General features: G+C 42.4%; 2 protein-coding genes across 2 annotated transcripts; both read right to left on the reverse strand.

Moving 5' to 3' along the window:
* Positions 1-4,855: 4,855 nt before the first annotated feature.
* bhlhe23 (basic helix-loop-helix family, member e23) lies at positions 4,856-7,907 on the reverse strand. The gene is made up of 2 exons (XM_085919586.1): positions 7,554-7,907; positions 4,856-6,212 (listed from the first exon to the last, which is right to left on the reverse strand). The coding sequence occupies exon 2, from the start codon at positions 6,088-6,090 to the stop codon at positions 5,404-5,406; it is 687 nt and encodes a 228-aa protein (XP_085775712.1). The 5' UTR covers positions 6,091-6,212; positions 7,554-7,907; the 3' UTR covers positions 4,856-5,403.
* A 9,865-nt stretch (positions 7,908-17,772) lies between these two features.
* Positions 17,773-18,509, reverse strand: LOC147062479 (macrophage migration inhibitory factor-like). Its single transcript, XM_085915388.1, has 3 exons — positions 18,378-18,509; positions 18,102-18,274; positions 17,773-17,913 (listed from the first exon to the last, which is right to left on the reverse strand). The coding sequence occupies exons 1-3, from the start codon at positions 18,483-18,485 to the stop codon at positions 17,847-17,849; spliced, it is 348 nt and encodes a 115-aa protein (XP_085771514.1). The 5' UTR covers positions 18,486-18,509; the 3' UTR covers positions 17,773-17,846.
* Between the last annotated feature and the right edge of the window lie 237 nt (positions 18,510-18,746).

Raw genomic sequence — 18,746 nt, forward strand, 5'->3', positions numbered from 1 at the left:
ATCGCTAGAATGACAGGAAGAGTTATTTGGGCCGTAATGAAGCTGCTTAATGAAATCAGTGCCCTTGAAAGTTCTTCATCAATTTTCGCTCCTGAGCCGAGTTCGCTCGTGCTTTGCCATTGCAGACTGCCAGCTAATCCACGTTCGCAGCACAATATTAATTAAACACAGCGTTCTTCCTGAAGTACTTAAGTGAAGCGCTCTCATTGATAATGAGCCGGTTTAAAGGAGTCACATCCCAGCAAAATTACTTTTTAAACTGGCCTTATTAAGCAGAAAATGAGGCCCAAATCAGCCAACAAGCTCCTCATTAAAAGGCACTGATCCTTGGCCACGCGCATGTTCCGACACTTTTAATTAGACCAGTCGGCGACAGGAACTGCTATTAATCTTGTCTTTCCATTCAGATGTGGGGAAGGAGTTGCTGATTGGAGGACAATTCAGCATGTTGCTGCGTGGTGCTGCAGCTCAGGCCCGGTGGAACCTCCGAAGCCTCAACTGGATAAGAATTAAACAGTCAAGTGGCACATTTTCAGTTCATCTAAATCACCAAAATATACTGTATGTCTCCTTGCACATAATTATAAGCAGGTTGCATTATTCAAGTGTATCATTAGAGCAAAACATTTTGTGCGCGTGTATGTGTGTTTAGAAGTGTCTCTGCCTGTCACACTGTCTCCACATGGAGGATTATGGATGGCCAATTACATCGCTTTTGTCATTAATTAATGAGGATAACGAGCTCCCCCTGCTCCCCATAAAATCAGGGTGCTGCTCAGCTGGTGCAGAACAGGAAGACAGTCGCCGGTCCCTCTATGTGTGTGTGTGTGTGTGTGTGTGTGTGTGTGTGTGTGTGTGTGTGTGTGTGTGTGTGTGTGTGTACTGTGGCGAGGGGGGGGGGGGGGTCGGAGAATGAGACAGAGCTGTCTGAGAGCGAAGGGGGTTACAGTGTGTACAAATGGCTGAGCACAAAGATGAGACTTGACCTCAGGGCTTTACATGTACGCTTGTCCAGCTAGTTGAGGTGTGCGTGCATGTGTGTGTGTGTGTGTTTGTGTGTGTTTGCTCACCACCAGTCCAATATCTGTGAGGCCATTACAGAGATTAGGCATCAGTACAGTAACGGATGCCCCCATTTGTCAGCTCGTATCCTCTGTCAAAACTACAAGCTAAATGGAGAAGAGTGATAAGCACGGCAACGGAATGGTGGTAGGGGTGGTGGTGTGGGGGGGGGAAGAAACTCAGAGGCACGTCTGAGAGGGTGTTCCACAAAAATGTTTTAGTGACGATAAGTTTTGACAGCTCTCAACTGATCACAAAGAGCATCTAAAATGGATGTAAAAGGTCCACTGTTCTGATAGAGTTTTTATTTTTCATTCGAGTAGAAGCCTGAAAGTTAGTTATCTGCTAACACTGACTTCTATTTGGAATAGTTCCTAGTTTCTTTCATATTGACCATGAAAAAAAACAGACCCTCATTCTCAATTATGAAGGTGTGCAGAAGTTGTAATAAGAATGGAAAATTATTTGAGATGATAGTCTCGTTTTTTACGTCACAATCATTTCAACGGAGGTGAGTAGACTTTTTATCTCCACTGTACGCGTAGGACATGAAACATATTCACCCACTAGTGTACTGTCCTACTCGGCTCTCTCCCACTCAGCCTAATTTAGTCCCATACCACAACCACACTGTTTGGGCCTACCACGCATGGTGTCAGGTGCCTTGTGGCAGTCGGCAAAACGCTTTGCCCAGCTGCCTCTGTGGCCAAATGAACACACACACACACACACACACACACACACACACACACACACACACACACACACACACACACACACAGCGCATGGACACATGCAAGCAGACATCCCCCCCCACTTCGATGAAGGGTTCCGACCTGTTTCACTGCACTCGCAGCAACGTCGCCCCGAATCACATGGCGCCTCGGAACCGACTGACTCACCCGCTCATCCCTTCCGACAAGGCGGGGCTGGGGGCTGGGGTGAAGGAATGTGACGTCACCAAAAATAAAAAAAGTTACAGGGTCCTTATGTGATGGTCTTTATTTCACCTCAACCTGAGCCTTCTCCTCTCAACCGGCATAAAAACCCCCACATAATTGAGCCACAACTAGCTCGTCATTTGAATAAAAATAAAGCAATTTTTCAAACCCCCTTTGGTCCTCTATGGTAAGCATAATAAGAGCTGAAGCATGCTCCTTTTCCTTGCAGGCCCGCAATTGTTGTGGGTACAGTGTGCATGTGAGTGTGTGTATGTGTGAGACTTGGAGTGCTACAACGCACATTAGACACATAAGCTCGCACATGAAGAGAACTTAATTAGAGAAAACAGCGCTGTCAGAAGCATTAAGCAGAGGTCCGCACTTAAGGGCATATGGTTTTAGTACTATAGCATCGGCTTGGAGAAAAGCACACAAACATACCTCAAAGCTGGGAGCCATGCTAATGAAATCACTCTCTTTCTATCCAACTGGGAGCAAACACAAATGTTTACAGACATCACGTAGTCTGTCCGTATACACGTGCACCACGCTGGGCTGTCGGCAGAAGGCGAGTACACCGGCCTGGCTGCTGGTCTGCGGCGGGAAGACCCTGTCAAACAAAAAGTGTCTTGTTCATGTGTAATATTTTTTGCACTCATACCATTAAAATTGATTCTCAAAATAGTTGTTGATAAATACGGTTAACAATTAGTTTCTGATTAAGCGATTGTTGCAACTAAGTTTATTTTTTTCTTGCACGTTATGCAAGTTGCAATCACTTATAATGAATGGCATTCAGATAAATAAGATACTGAAGGTCAAAGTACATCAAATCAAATAGTCAGACTACACTTCGAATAGAAAGAAGGAACTTCAATTAACTCAATTTTGATCATCTAATTGTAGAAAAGAAATAATTTTTGTGATGTAAAATGTCCACATGAATAAACATCCATCATGAGTGGAAAACCAACACTTCTCAGAGGCCTACAGAACATATAAGGAAAATGACCCTCATCTCCCCCCCCCCCCCAAAAAAAAAAGGCAACAGTGTAATTTAGGACAATAAGGCACGGTGTGTCAAATGCAATGGAGCGCAGGGTTCGGATATCATGGCCATGCAGTATTTGTCACATCACATCCCTGACAAGACACATGTCATCAGAGGGGGCAACTTAAAATGCCACAGGGGGGCTATTGTTGTGACATGCTGCTAAATTGCAGAAAGGAAGACTCTCCTGGCTGAATGTCTTGTGTAATAGATTGAGAACAGCTCAGTGTCATCAGAATGCAGCCGAGTTTTCACACTCGTGATTTTTTTTAATGTTTATTTGCCTATTGTAAATACCATTTCCAAGCCTACAATTTTTTTTTATAATATTCGTTACTCTTTTTCTATCCCATTATACCTGTATTATGTTTAAATGTGTTTGTATTCTTGTCAAAAGAGAATCAGAAGCATCTTTATTGGCCAAGTATGTAAGACACATGAGGAATTTGTCCGGGAGTTTTATATGACAGCAAACAACCCACCACAAGAAAATGAACATTTTGGACATACCATGAATACAAAAAGTTTTGACCGAATGTAAGGTTACCACGACTGTGGTACTGTACACTGATGCAGAGGCTCGTTCAAAATTTAAAGTGACCTGTAGTGCAAAAGATAGAGCAACAATTGTGCAAATGACACGGAGGCTCTTTATAAGTGTGGCAGACTGATCAATCAACTATTATGTTTTTTGTTGATCTGTGTTCATGCATGGTTTGATTTTAGATTTATGCAAATTGAAAGAATCAATCAACTACAGTTATGCAAATGACGCAGAGTGCTTAAAGTTATATGGTAATACTGTCTCAACAAAGATGTGCAAAATATAGGCAAAATGTCACGATGGAATTGTGGCTCAATTCATAAAGTGTGTTTGAAAAAACTTCTAATTTCGGTTAAAGTTATTAAATAATGCCTAGGGGTATTCCAAAAAGGCATTTCCCCACATATAGCGAGTTTAGGTCTGGAACGTATAACACGTGTAATATCAAAACTCATAAAAATGATTCTTGCACGTTAAACAGTCTTTCCCTGAGCTCTAACACAATGATCAACCATATAAAAAGAATGCAATCAATTTTAAATGGCCACAAATTCGTTCTGTTTGTGCAAATTAGAGCGAGCTGCGTGCCAAAATCTAATGTCCCATGCAGGTCGCAAAAAATTGCGATGAGATGGTGAAACCAAAGAAATAACCCAGGAAGGAAAAAAAGTGCTTGAATGCGTCGTTATTGCAGGTGTTTTTTTTTTTCCCGAAATTCTCCCCGCATGCAAGAAAGAAAGCCGTGGACTTTGCAATGCTGTCATGAACTGGAGCAGGCGGGCAGACAGGAGTTGAAATCGTGTTAATATGCGGTCCGGGGTGTAAGAGGCCGCCACGCAGGGAGCTGCCTGCAATCAGACAAATACCCAGAGACAGGTCCTGGGTGGCCCCGGGCGGCTCTTCTTGTCTTCTCCCCCCTCAGTACCAATGACCCTCGGCGCGCCAAAGTCGCCCCACCAGCCCCGCCGAGCTCGTTTGGACCAATCTCTTCATGTCAGGGGGGGGGGTCTTCTCGTGCAAGAAAGCAAAGTTGCCCACGGAGAGTCGCTGAACACCCGGCAATTATTTAAACCCCGGGGTGAAGGGTTGGTAATATTTCAAAATTAGTAATACTTGACTGGTTTATGCAAACACTTTAAGTGTGTATTTATTGTGTAAAATAAAATACAAAGCTGGAAGTTAGGTAAAAAATGAACCAAAGCGAGTCCGAGCATATAGATATGATTTTAATTATAAACACATGTAAACAATTTATGAAATTCATTTTTGCGACACAACCACCCCTCCCCACAACATTTTCTTTGCAGGCCATAAATGTAAGCCATATCGCAGTCCGGCTTCCCCCCCAAACTTGTACAATCAATACAATCATGTGACACGCGCAAGACCTTGAAAAATAAAATGTCAATATTCTGGAAAAAGGGATGAGGCATCTAAACATCATTAAGGGTAATCCCGTCCTACTTTTCAGTAATACTTGATGTGAAAATTAAATGACATTTTACTCACTGGATTGTTGCTGAGGTTTGCATAGATTACTATTAAAAGAGCAAATAGATCAAATTGATATTTGACTTTTGTTTGAAAATTGGCCTGCGAGCAAGAAAGTGACAAGGCCTAAATAGTTTATGACCAATGCAGCATCCATTAAATTAAGAGGAGACATCGCAGAATCACTTGATAAGAATTATGCACAATTTTCCTCACAGCGTGATTGAAAAAAAAAAAATAAGTAGCGAGGGACAGAAAGAGCAACGCGGATGCAATACGCAGTTAAAAAGTTCGGGGAAGAGAGGGAGTGCGAATCAAGGCTTGTCATTACAATGTTTAAACAGAGTCGACGGGGTTCCCGAGAAGTTGGAGCACTTCTCGGCGCAGCTGGCCAGAGCCGAGCCCGAAAACGGATACACGGCGGCGGCTTGGCCGAAGGGCGCCAGGGCGGCTGGGATGGGCGACGTGAGGCTTTGTCCCTGGTTGAGGTAGGCCACCAGCCGCCGCATCTCCTCCAAAGCCTGCGCCTGCATGAGGATGTAGTTCTTGGCCAGGAGGAGAGTGGCTATTTTGGAGAGTTTTCTCACCGACGGGCTGTGGGCGTAGGGGATGACTGCTCTTAGGCCGTCCAACGCGTCGTTCAGGTCGTGCATCCTCCTCCTCTCGCGGGCGTTGATACTGAGCCGCAGGGAGCGCTGCTCCTTGGACTTCTTGGCCAGGGGACCCCCGGTCTTGTCGTCCCCGAAGGGTGCGCCTCTTTTCCGGGATTCCAGCGAGTCAAAGGCGTCCTCGTCGTCACTGGTGTGTTCCCCACCGCTCTCGTTAGACTTAGCCGTCTGCCCGCTGAGGAAGTCGGCGGCCGGGGTGAGCGGGAAGCGGCCCGGAGTTCCAGCACCATGGCCAGCGCCGAAGCCGAAAGCTGACTGGCCGTAGCGCTGCGTCAGGTCGAGGAGCGCGTCGTTGCTGATGGACTTGAGCAGATTCTCATCGCTGGCGTTCATCTTCGCTCCCAAAGGAGGGGGAAAAAAGCCGTTTACTTCCCGTTTCTTTTTAGAGATGAAATCAACACTCCGCCTCGCTTTCCCCCTCTCCTCGCCTCGGTGATGACTCTTGAACAAGGAGACTTTGAGGAGTGTGAAGCGTCTACATGTGCGCGCCGCTTCTCGCTGCTGCGCGCACAGCTCACCAACACCACTAGCACCACCACCACCTCCACAACAACAACGGGATCAAACTTGTCAAAGTGTGCTCAGCCGATGATGGCGCACTGTTTCCGCCTCTCGCTCGCGCCCTCCCTCGCCTTGGGCAAAGTGCGGCTTGCGTCCTGCCCCGCGCACGCGTTAGTAGGCGCGCCAGATCCGAGGGGATAACTCGCTCGACCAATCAGGGCGAGCGTTTAATTAACTAGAGCGGCTCTTCCCCATTCTTTATTTGCTGTGTGATCATTTTAAGGTTCGCGACACATAGCCCGCTTTACTCTCCACTTTATAAGATTTGGCAAGTGCAGCGATGGGACGTGACGAAGTAGTATATATATATTTTTTTCTGACTACTTAGGTTACATCTTGATTGATTGGGACCTTGAAGACTTAAGACCAAAAAACAATATTGACGACGATGTAAAATCAAATTAAGCGTTTACAGATTTTAGTCGCATACCACTTATGAACAATTAAACTTCCAAAAAAGCCCCATTGTGTATCTTGGTGACTTATGAAAGAAAACAGACAGACGTGACAGAAAAGGCACTTAAGCTGCAGAGAGGCTGCTCATTTCCTGCTCTTATAAAAAGTCAGCCAAGAAAAGACAAATCGCTTTATGAGGTTTTGTTGAAGTTGGCCTAAGTAAAGATGTCTCGACAATGATTTCGAATGGACAAATTGTGACTCCCACCAAGACAAGGGAGGGAGGTGAGTGTGTTGGCGTGATCACATTCCTAATTTAAAATGGTCGTTTTTCAAGCCATTTCTTGAATTATTTCTACTAAATGAGTTGATAAGATACAAAATCATAACTGCTTTCTGTTTTCTGATTAGAAAAAGTACAAAAGAGTGGAAAAATGGACCACAATGACAGAATTTGTTTTTAGAAAAATATAAAAATTGAGCTTGTTCGTGAAGAATGGACCATAATGACTGGATTAAAAAAATATATATATACAAATTTTGAGGTTATTCATGTAAAATGGACCATAATGACTGGATATTTTTTTTAGAAAAATACAAAAATTGAGGTTATTAATGAAAAATGGACCATAATGACTGGAAAGCCTTTTAGAACACCAGTTGCATCAAAATTTAGTAAACCGGAACACGGAACATCAAGGAAACAAGGGTATTTCTGGAAAGATAAATTTAATTTGTTGAATTCCATATACCATTCCACACATTTTATGAACAATGACATTTATCTGAATTTGGACCAGCCAAATCAGTGTATAGTACAGCAAATGTTGTCTTCTTACCTTATAAGCAACAGATGACACCTGACTTCCACAGACCCTGAAACATTACATCAGCAATGTGGTATATCAAAAGAATGGAACTTGTTTTAAATGGCTGCGTGGGCCAAGTATGATGAGCCAGTGCCATCTCGTGGTGATATTGAAAAATCAGTCTAGTCTGTCCGTCTGACACTGAAAAATATACAGAAGTGATTATATATAAAAAAAACTAGGGTTTTAAACTACAGTTAGGGTTTCAAACTCGGGTTTAAAACCAGGGTTAGGGTTTCAAACTAGGGTTTTAAACTAGAGTTAGGGTTTTGAACAAGGGTTTCAAACTAGTGAGGGTTTCAAACTAGGGTTTAAAACAAGGGTTAAAATTTCACAAAAGTAGCGATCATGACATGAACACAGTGTTTATACTGGCACACAACAAAAACTGTCAAACCTTGAAGGCATCCTGGAAATTCTCCTCACAGATAAAATAATCCCAATTAACATGATGACGCATGCTCTTTTGCTTCAAGGCTTTGTAAACCGTCCTATTAACATGTTAAAAAAAAAAAAAAGTACTTCGAGGGGGATTCAAGTTTAAACGTTGCAAAAGAAAACAAGTCCTGTTTACCATGCATAATCCAAATGGTAAACTGTTTTGAACTGCCTGAGTGTAAATTCATTTAAAGGCAAATTTTGCTTTTGTTCCATCTTTTAAATGTTTTGGCACAGTTAGAGCCTTTGGTAAACAAAATATTTCATTTTGACCATTGCGGCATGTGTTTAGCCCGCTGCGTTAACTGTTTTGAAAATGTGGATTTTGAGTTGATGGCTGCGTCAAAACAATCAATAAAACCTGTAAAATATGGAACAAAAGCATTATTTGCATTCAAACAACTCAACTTTGACACAAGTGTGTGAGCACCTTCAATCAATCATTACACAATGGGCAACAAAGTTACTAGTGGACCTTAATATGTTACCTGTGCACTAGTGATCCATTTTAAATCTGGTGAGTTGACTAGTGAGATAAAAATAACTCATCTGGTGTAACCAGTGTAGATTAAGCCCTTACTAGTCAACTATCAATTTATCTAATGCAACTCAAACAAATTCATATTAACCAGTTGTTAGCAGAGTTATTTAAATAAAATAAGTCATACTGTGGAGACAGAGAAACTGACGACCTCACACAACTCACTTTGGTTTGCCAGTGCCCATTAACACATTGATATCACCTGGCTTTTATTAAGAACATTTGTCAAACAAAAATAGTAAAAGCAATACTTCCTGTGTAGCATCTTTCAAAATAAATGGTTCAATATACAGAGCACATATACTAACACCAGTGGACTGCATGAAAATGAAGCAGACGAGATTAGAATTTTGATAGGTACGGCATATCTTGAAACATTTACATTTAAGAGCCTGGCCCGTAATACTTGCATAGAAAAGTGACTGTATAAAAACATATCATACTTATGATTTGTCTATCTCTGCCTCTAGAAGTAGGAAAAAAACAGGAGTATCCAGAGGAAACCCACGCAGGCATGGGGAGAACATGCAAACCCCCAGGGGAAACCCCAAGCCCGTCGTTCTGTAGCTGGGTTTTATATCAATTTGACAGTTTTTCTGAGTTGAAATAGGATTTGATATTATGAAATACCTATTTTTTTCAACTAAGCATATTAACGATAGAATAGAATAGAATAGAATAGAATACAATACAATACAATACAATACAATACAACCATTGTATTGCATTTGATTGTATTGCATTCTATTGTATATAATGCAATACAATACAATACATCTTTATTTATAGAGCTCTTTCACAGCAAAGCACTTGCCCTCGATTGCTGCTGGACAAAGCACAAGCATCGCAAAAGTGTCAACGTACCAACTAAAACGTCTCAGTGTCACCATGGCAACTGCAACCTCAGCTGCTACACGAGCGCTGCTGGCCAACATTTAAGATTATCGTTGTCGATTGGCTAATGCAGTGCTACTCAAAGTCCACCAAGTGGCAGAAGAGCCCTTTCTATTTTGCTCAGAATTTGGCATCATGTTTGACAGGAACATTGTGTGCTCACAGTTGCAAAGGTCTCTGTGCTGCATCCTGCATCCATTTCTTTCTGAAGACATTTGGGTTTCCAATCAAAAGATGAAAATAACGAAGTATGATTCCTCTGTGGTTGAAACACATCCAAGAAGCGGAACCACCACCTTGGTCTGTCAATCCAGAAGCGCTGTCCCTGAATGTCCACAGGATGTTGCCAACCAGGACAGCACCACAACATCCAGAGCCTTTGGGAAGTCTGGCCAGATCTCATCTACCCCGGCGACTTTGCTCCCGAGGAGCTTTTCAATCATCACAGTGATTTTAATCCCAGAGATAGGAGATCCCACCTCAGTGTCTCCAGGCTCTGCTTCCTCAAGGCGTGTCGGTGGACCTGAGATCTTCAAAGTATTCGCTCCACTGACTCACAACGTCTTAGTGGAGGTCAGCAGTAGCCATTCTCCACTATAGACAGTGTTAATGGTGCACTGATTTCTCATTCTGTGCTGCTGGATGGTTGACCGGAATTTCCTCGAAGCCTTCCAGAGGTTGTTTTCCATGGCCTTGCCAAGCTCCTTCCAGGCCAGTGTTTTTTTCTCAGGGACCGCCCAAGCTGCTTTTCGCTTGGTCAACCCATCAGCTGTTTCAAAAGTCTCACCAAATCTTCAGCTTGACGACATGCCTGACCACCAGCGGGTTCGGGGATTTCCGCCATCAAGCACCTCACAGCCACAGCTCCGATGGCTCGTGCATTATGGGCAATTGGTGACGACCACAGAAGTCCAGTGATAGAGCTCCACAAGGGTTCAAACGGAAGGGGCTTTTCCTCTCAATCACGCCCTTCCAGCTCTTAACGCCCACAGGAGCAATGACACCCATTTTTTTTTTTAAATCCAATAGTTTGGTAAATATTCCTTATTTTTCCACCAAGGCCGGAAGCAGAAGCATTAAAGAGCCACATGTGGCAATGGAACCACAGTTTGCCTACCCTTACGCTGATACAAACGGAGGCTTGCGTGCTTAACTTTGCATTCGTTTCCTCCCCCCCACACACACACATCAAAGTGCCACTCCGAGTAAAGATGGACGCTTTGATCTCTCGCTGCCGACTCTGATTAAGGTTTGGATTTGCAGTGCAGTCCTACAGGGACCTGGCAGCCATGACTCCCTTGTGCTTCACTGGAATCCTGTCTCCCTTTTGGCCAATCAAAACCTCTGATTGATAGCGTACTACTCTAATCATAGCGGCGCTCACAAAACACTAAAGCAAACTCAGTATCTGACCTTGGAGGGAGCAACTGAAAGTGTGCGAAATTCATTCCACTTCCTTCAGAAATATTTCGCTAAATGTGTTTTTCCCAGCAGAATTGGGTTGGTAAGCGTTTAAGTACGCCACTTGGCAGCCATCTGCAATAGCGAGCACAGTGTTAGTGTTTAGTGGGAGGCTGACGCCGCCTATGCAAAAGTGTTTTCCTGGCAAACATTGCACATTGTACTTTTGAACATCGCACCCACGTTTCATCACGAGCCAAGCTCTAACAAGTCAACAAATGACACACTGTACTATTCTTTCTCTTCCCTCTTTTTACCCTGAATCTCCCTCCCTCATGTCTTCTGCGTCTTCTTATCGCTCGCTTTCTGTGTCGTCTCTCTATGCTGCAATGCAAAAGAGCTTTTTTTTTTTTTCTCGAGAAAGGCGGGGTCCTATGAATAATTGTTGAAGATATTTTTACTGTGACCCACTTTAAAGTGAGTGCCTCCCCCCCCCGCCCTTTAAATGTGCAGCCGCCTGTTGTGAGCCATAATAGGATGTCACTGATTGTTTCATGTGCTGTGTATTGTGACTGATATTTCGCACCATAATGTTCACGATGACCCGGCGTTACCAAATTAATGGTGATATGTGAATGTGTGGTTTACCTATGTTGATATTGTCCATCCTGCTATTCGTTGTCAATGCAAACGCCATTGAAGCAGACTATAAGCCACAATGAAACATGAAGAACACTTTCAGTAACAGTACAGACCATTTCCATTCTGCTGAGACTTTGCAAGGACAACATGTAGCACATCCGTACTGGAACATTCTGCCTGCAAGTAATAGCCTCATCCTCTCCCTCTCTCTGGGATGCTGACAACAGTGTGTTCAAGTCGTTCAACTACCAAGCAGGCTGACAATAATTCCAAGAGGAACCACACGATTTTTAGAGAGCAACAAAATTACTGCGAATAAAGTTCAACTTGCCCCAAGCCGCTGGTGACATGCTCAAACCATATTGTAGCTTTGCAGTGGTGATGCACCAAAAAGAACCACCAAGGAGGCAAAGTTTCTAAACCAGTCCTGAAGAAGCATCATTGTATTATTTAATTGTATTATTGTGGATCATAGACTGAAGCAGCAATGAAAAAAAAAAGAAAATTTGTTAAAAATTGTCAAATGATCTGAGAGAGAGAGAGAGAGAGAGAGAGAGAGAGAGAGAGAGAGAGAGAGAGAGAGAGAGAGAGAGAGAGAGAGAGAGAGAGAGAGAGAGAGAGAGAGAGAGAGAGAGAGAGAGAGAGAGAGGGAGAGGTCGACTACCATACGTTGTGAATTTGACCATTGTGACCATGTCAAAAGTCACTTGAGTGATGTAATGGAGTAAATGCAGCAAATTACTAGCCACCTCTGGTTATTACAACACAGTTGTGAGGTCTGTGCTTAACATTGTGAGAGCTGAGTAATCATCCCCAGTTTTCACCTCACTGCCTCCGTTATCTTGCTTCTTCCTGTTTCCCTTCAGCGCTGCTATATTGTGTCTTTTTGTGTATCTGCTCCAGTGTGCTTCTGCCTCAACAACCCACACCTCCCCCTATATTTCACAATGTGAAAAGTCCACTGGACTTTCCCTTGCAGGTTTCTTTTTTTTTTTGCAGAAGAAGTCCATATTTAATGAAGTGGCTCTCTTGTTGAAAAGGTTTTAAGTGCTCCTGTGCAGACCTTAGGGCCTGAGGGGAAGAGCTTTTATTTATTCATTGGGCGGTTCGCTGCTTCTTCCCCGCTCAAGCTCGGCGAAGATCGGAGAGGATTAGAGCGACGAATTCCCCTCCCCGTCTGCAAGCTTCTAGTTTCTTCTTGCTCCCTGGCTGGCCTTCTTCCATCCCTCGGGGGACACCTCTGCGTCAGTCCACATTAACATCCATCAGAGCGTGATGCTCTAGCGGGCGTCGAGTCTCAGTCCCGCCGAGTTCCAACATACATGTGAAAGCTAGCGAGGCCCAACTCACGCACAGCCACATATACGAATACCATGATGGAAAATGCAACACACTTGAAGAATGTCTTCTAAGTCACCCTCCGGGAGAAGTACAAATTCACTTTTGGACGTGCAACCCAAATAAATCCCTGCAGTGTTTGACTTGCACTGGTATAGCTGTCCCTTACTTGATCAGTAGGGCTTTTATGAACAAGTTTCAACAATCATCTGAAGTGTGTCACCAAGGACGCAGAGGAAAAAGTCGAAAGTTTGCGCATTGTGCTGATTCCTCCCGTCTTTGTGTGAAGTTCGGGGCTGTCTGCTCCCTCGTTATCGCTCGCAGAACGGGAGGGGAGGGAGAACAGCGAAAGATGGGAGAGACGTATCATTAACCGAGAGTGTTTCAACAACAAAGAGTCGACTCCATCAGAACTCATCCATTCCCACACACACACACCGGCGTCAAACTCAGCATTCCCATGCACGGAAATGAGGTGTGATGTTAAATAAAATAAAATAAATGCGCTTTTTTTTTTGGTCAAAATCAAAAATCCTCCCTGGAATCTTTTGGAGATACTATTGACATCTAAAATTGGACTGTATTGTTTAAGATGTGTGTGTGTGTGTGTGTGTGTGTGTGTGTGTGTGTGTGTGTGTGTGTGTGTGTGTGTGTGTGTGTGTGTGTGTGTGTGTGTGTGTATGTGTGTGTGTGTGTGTGTGTGTGTGTGTGTGTGTGTGTGTGTGTGTACATGAATCCTCAGGGTTTTCACTTGAGCCGTGAAGAGCAGCATATTGTTAATTCACCACAATGACCTAGATTCCTAAAAACGCGAGAAGACGTCGCCCAGCTCAACATTGGAGACAAAAACATAATCAGCCTAATGTCTTCAGCTCTCTACCAGCCATTATTTCTCACATCGGAAGATCCACTTGGATCAAGTCACAGCAAATCACACATTCACATTTCTAATTCCTCCTTTTTCCCCATTTCATAGATCCCCCCCCCCTCCTTCTTTCTCATTTCGGGCTCTCTCACATCAAACCCAAAATGTAAATGCTTTTTCCCAGTCAATTCCGTTCCCACAAACTTATAATTGGATTTTGGCTATTAATATAAAGGCTGTCCTCACCCTCGTAAATTGACTCAGTACGAGTCTTTTCTTTCCCACGTTAAAAGAGGCGTGAAACAAGAAGTAAGGATGGCGAGGATGAGGGCAGCATGCAGACTGAACCAAGTTCAAACTAAGCGAGCACAGTCAAGAGGTCACGCTGTGGCTATTTTATACGACTCTGAAACCTTTTTCAGAATTATTGGCACTCCCAAAACTGTCACAGAAATGAATCACATCATCACAGCGTATTGATTTGAGCTGTAAGGTTAGGATGACGATAGAATAGGTATGAGCACTTGGTAGATTCGATGCTAGGAAATCATTGCTAGATCCTTGCTCTTTGCGGGGTGAAGAAAGTCAGCGAACCCGACTTAATTGAGTCTCCAGACACTCTTTGAACTTTCATTGGTTCCGACAGATGGCCTCCAAAAGATACAACTAAATTCATTGTTTCCAGCCATAAGCAATTGATTTGTAAGGGTCCGCTATGAAAGTTTTGACTTTGTCAAGTGCAAACAATTTAAGAAATTTCCACTCATCGTTTACTTTTACACAACATTCAACATTGCGTAGGACATATTCTATTTACTGATGTCAGTCAGTCAGGACGCTTATTTTATTGGCTCCATTTCATTCACTTCACAGAGTCGAATGGTTCGAGAGCTTTGCCCACTCATGGAGATTTTTGGTCGTATCAGTATTTTCGATTTTCAATTTTTGAACAGATTTCATATTCAAGATTGACCAGTTTCGACCAGACACAAATCCATACTTAACACACTTGAGGCAGAAAGTTTCTTATAAGACGTACTTATAAGAGCTAAACTAGTCAAGTGTTTCGGGATAATGTATGAAGCGGGCCTTTGACATTTTTTCCATAAGAAGGTATTTGTCTTCCTCTTACTTGCAGCCACAATTCAAGCCAACCTATAACACATCAAAAAGGGGATGTTAAGATCAAAAAGGGCGGAGGATGGGAAACTGTAGCTTAAACTGGCATCAATCGGCATTTCAGGCAGAGAAACGAGACGGATGGATGCTTACCAAAGACAAAAGATAAAAACTCTGAAACAGACGAATGAAAATAAGCTAGTAATATTTGGGAAAACAGGCAGACGGTGCGAGAAAGCGTACCAGATGCTGCGTGGGAGGGTTATTTAATTGACAATATCACACTGCTTCCTGCTTTCTTTCTCCCACCAGCACATACATCAACATTCACGCACATCATATTTTCTCTGCCACCTCCTCATCCTCGCGTGACACGCCACCCACTCGTCGCCGTCCTACCTAGCATGCACCCCCCCAGGGACTGTGCAATGGCAGGGCCTCGCATGAACCACGCGCAGTAAATAACGTTGCTGGGCACTGCTCATCAAATGTTAGCTGTCACTTTGACAGTTTGTTTATGAAATGAAAACTCTGAATGCCAAAGAGTGACCATGAGTTTACTTTGCATTATCAATACTGCTATTATTGCTTGTTTGCTTCATTTAGTATTTGTTATTTATTTATTTATTTATTTATTTATTTATTTATTTATTTTGGTGTCGTGCTCGCAGCTAGAAACTGTTCCACGTTTGCTGCCAAACAAAGAAAATTCCACAAAGCAACACTGATTATTTATCTTCGGATTTCTGAATGAGCTTCACTCTTGATTTGATGCTCTTCAAAGGGAGACAGTGCGGCCGAATCAAGAGGATTGCTCAGGAGTGGCACTAATGAGACAAATTTGGCCTAACAAGGGAGTAAGGATTGCTCTAATTTGTTTATGTTAATGAGATGAAACAGAGCTTTTCCTTTGTATGTATCTGGGAAGGGGATCAGTCACACACACGTGCTCTGTGCTCTTTTTACCTTCAGGGTTTCATCAGCTTTGTTAAGGTGCTGCCATAGAAGCCTCACTGAATGCTTTCTGAGGGTTAATTAGCCTAATTGAGATGGCCTAGCTGATGAGTTTATGTAACAGAAAAGTCATGAGTTAAAAGTAGGTATGAAAATGAGCAAAGATTTTTGTTGTCGACTTTATAGTCAAGTCGATTGAAGGGTGCCGTCTTCACCAATCTCACTGTTGTGACTTGTGTTTTTGTATATCAAGTCATTGACTTTGCGTGTCTTGTCTGCTTCTGAGTCCAAATTCTGCTCCTAACGTCATTGTATATTCATGAACCCTCCCACGTTAATTTAAAAATTAATTAAAAGTATTCAAGTTCAACTTTTTAAAATTGTAGAACTTGGATTACTTTACTAACAACATTTTTAACCACTAACAAGATTTAGAATATATTTTAAAACTAACCACCTCCCCAACACTGAATATTAGTCATTTTTCACAGAGGATAGATAATATATCTTGAGTGTGACACATATTCGCGCTAATTGTTAGCCTATGAATGTATGATTTTTCCAATTGTGTGCTCGTAGTAAAGTAGCGGTTTAAATAAATACACAGACTGTTTTCATGTGGTTTGGCGGTACACTTGGTACTTCTTTTTGAAGATTTTCTTTCCACAAAAAAAGGCATATGGAAAGCCCTGAGCTCTTATTTAAAACACACACACATGCACACACACAATGAAGTTTCCACCCCTATTTGGACCAACTGTCCAGGCATGAGGAGCAAACAAGCCCAATCACTGTGCACCATCTTGTCACTTGGTGAAATGAAAGATAAGCTGCAAAATGCAAGCAAACCAAGCAGGGGAAGAGCCACTGTGCTGCAGCATGGTTGAATGTGGTGATGATATGTGTGATGCATGCTGTGTGGCTTCTTGTGTCAGAGTGTGGAGGAGTACCGAACCCCTCCGCGGTGACTGTGGAGAACGCGTACGTGCCAGACGAGCCAGATGGTATCCTGGTCACCGAGTAGCGGCATAAAGATGTGAAGAAAAAAAAAAAGACGAAAGAAGCGATTTAGATGAGGTCATTTACAGTTCATTATTTTGCTATCATAAAAATTATATTGATTTTCAGTGAAACGGTGAGTTTGGTCACCCCAATTTCTATTTTATTCTCTGTTTGGGGTATGTTTAGGGTTTAAATTAAAAGGAGCCCTGTTTATCTCGGGAAAACATTTTTTACATCTCTTGACTCCTTCCAAATGCTTTAAACACACTTTTTTAACACACTGAAACATAAGTACAAAAATATTGCATATAAAAAATAAAAATGGAATTAAGCGTGGTTAGCCTGACGCTGCGGCAATTTGTTTTCTTTTGCAATGTTTAAACATGTATCTGCTCAAAGTGCTTTCTTACTTGTTAATGGGACAGTTGCCAAGTTTACAAAGCCTCAAAATGCAACCACGTGCATGACACCATTAGATCATTTTATCTGTCAGAAGAAGTTTCTGTATGCCTTAGAGGTTTGATTGTTTTTGTTGCGTGCCAGTACAAACCCTGTGTTGACTTTCATTTTATGGTTGCTTGTTTTATGAAGAACTTGTTTGAACATTATCTTGTCTTGTTTGCTTACTGTTCGAATTGCTCAAGGCGTGGTGAATGTAAATTGATAAGATTCATTGTCAACCTCGTCAAAAATGGGCGTTCCTGTAGGCTTTAGTTGATTCATTTCCCCCCCAAAATGAATGGATAAAATAGAACATTTTATTTTAAAGTTAGAAAACATTTCTTACATGAAATTACATTTTTTATTTTTGTTTTACAATTTCCTTTACATTTTTGTGTGTACTTTGACTTGTAAGATGTGACATTATGTAATACCATTGCAGTTGAGATAGACAATGAGAACATATTAGTTTTTACAGGGTGTTCTTTATTGTAGGAGAGAAAGACCAGCGCAAAGCTACATCAGATAAACTTATACTATCTTGTGATCTTGCTTCTTGGTCAATTTTTGCGATGATTCTTCAATGCAGCTCCAATGATTTTCTCTGAGGAGCTAGCTCAATATGCTCTCAGTCAAAAGTAGTGTTGTTCCAGGCCAAATTGCCTGCAGCCACGTCCACAAAATTAATATAAATCCTGGAATACACAAATGGACACATGCATTGATGAGAATGGGCTGAGGCTACAGTATTGTAGTCACCATGTAAACTACATACAAATGCATGTCAAGTCAAGTTTATTTATATAGCCCTAAATCACAAGCAATCTCAAAGGGCTTCACATATACAAAACAAATTGACAATTATTCTGTGCGTTATGCGTACCTGTCAGGAGATATGCCGAGCTGTTTGTTGAGCAGTCCACACAGGAGTTTCGAGTATTGCTTGATTTCGGCACAACCGATCTTTTCAATGGTGTAAAAGGAACAGAGTGCACACGGGTCTTCGTTTCCACCAATCATTATAATTTGATCGGCGTGGAAATGCACAGCAATGAACTGATGTATGGAAAAAGAGAAAACCATTATGCTGAATGGGTGATTTCATTCATATCATGCTCATCATCACGTCAACATTATGTTTCCATAGGTTTTGTCATACCTCTGTGGGTTTTCCTATGGCTACGGCAAGCTCCTTTGTAGCCTCTGACAGCAGATCTGCCGGTAGGTCATCTTTGGCGAAGTTGGTGTTAACAACAAAAATCGGCATGGTTTCCTTGTATATTCTCTTCTGGTTCCTTCAAAACGGGACTGACTGAGGTCCAGAAAGTGAGATGAGGTAAAGTAGCAAAGGCGGAGCGATAGCCTCTCCTTTTTTTTTTGGTCAGTTGTCAACAAAATCATGTAAATGTAATTCAGTCATTATTATAAGCGGATCACATACTGTGCATATTTGAAGATAATTGCTGAAAATATGCAAAGACTAGTAGACTTTTCAGCCACAGGACAAAAATTTAAATGGTGTCAAACA

The sequence above is a fragment of the Syngnathus leptorhynchus genome, chromosome 1 (assembly GCF_054491065.1).
Source record: "Syngnathus leptorhynchus isolate UIUO chromosome 1, UIUO_Slep, whole genome shotgun sequence".
Taxonomy (NCBI): Eukaryota; Metazoa; Chordata; class Actinopteri; order Syngnathiformes; family Syngnathidae; genus Syngnathus; species Syngnathus leptorhynchus.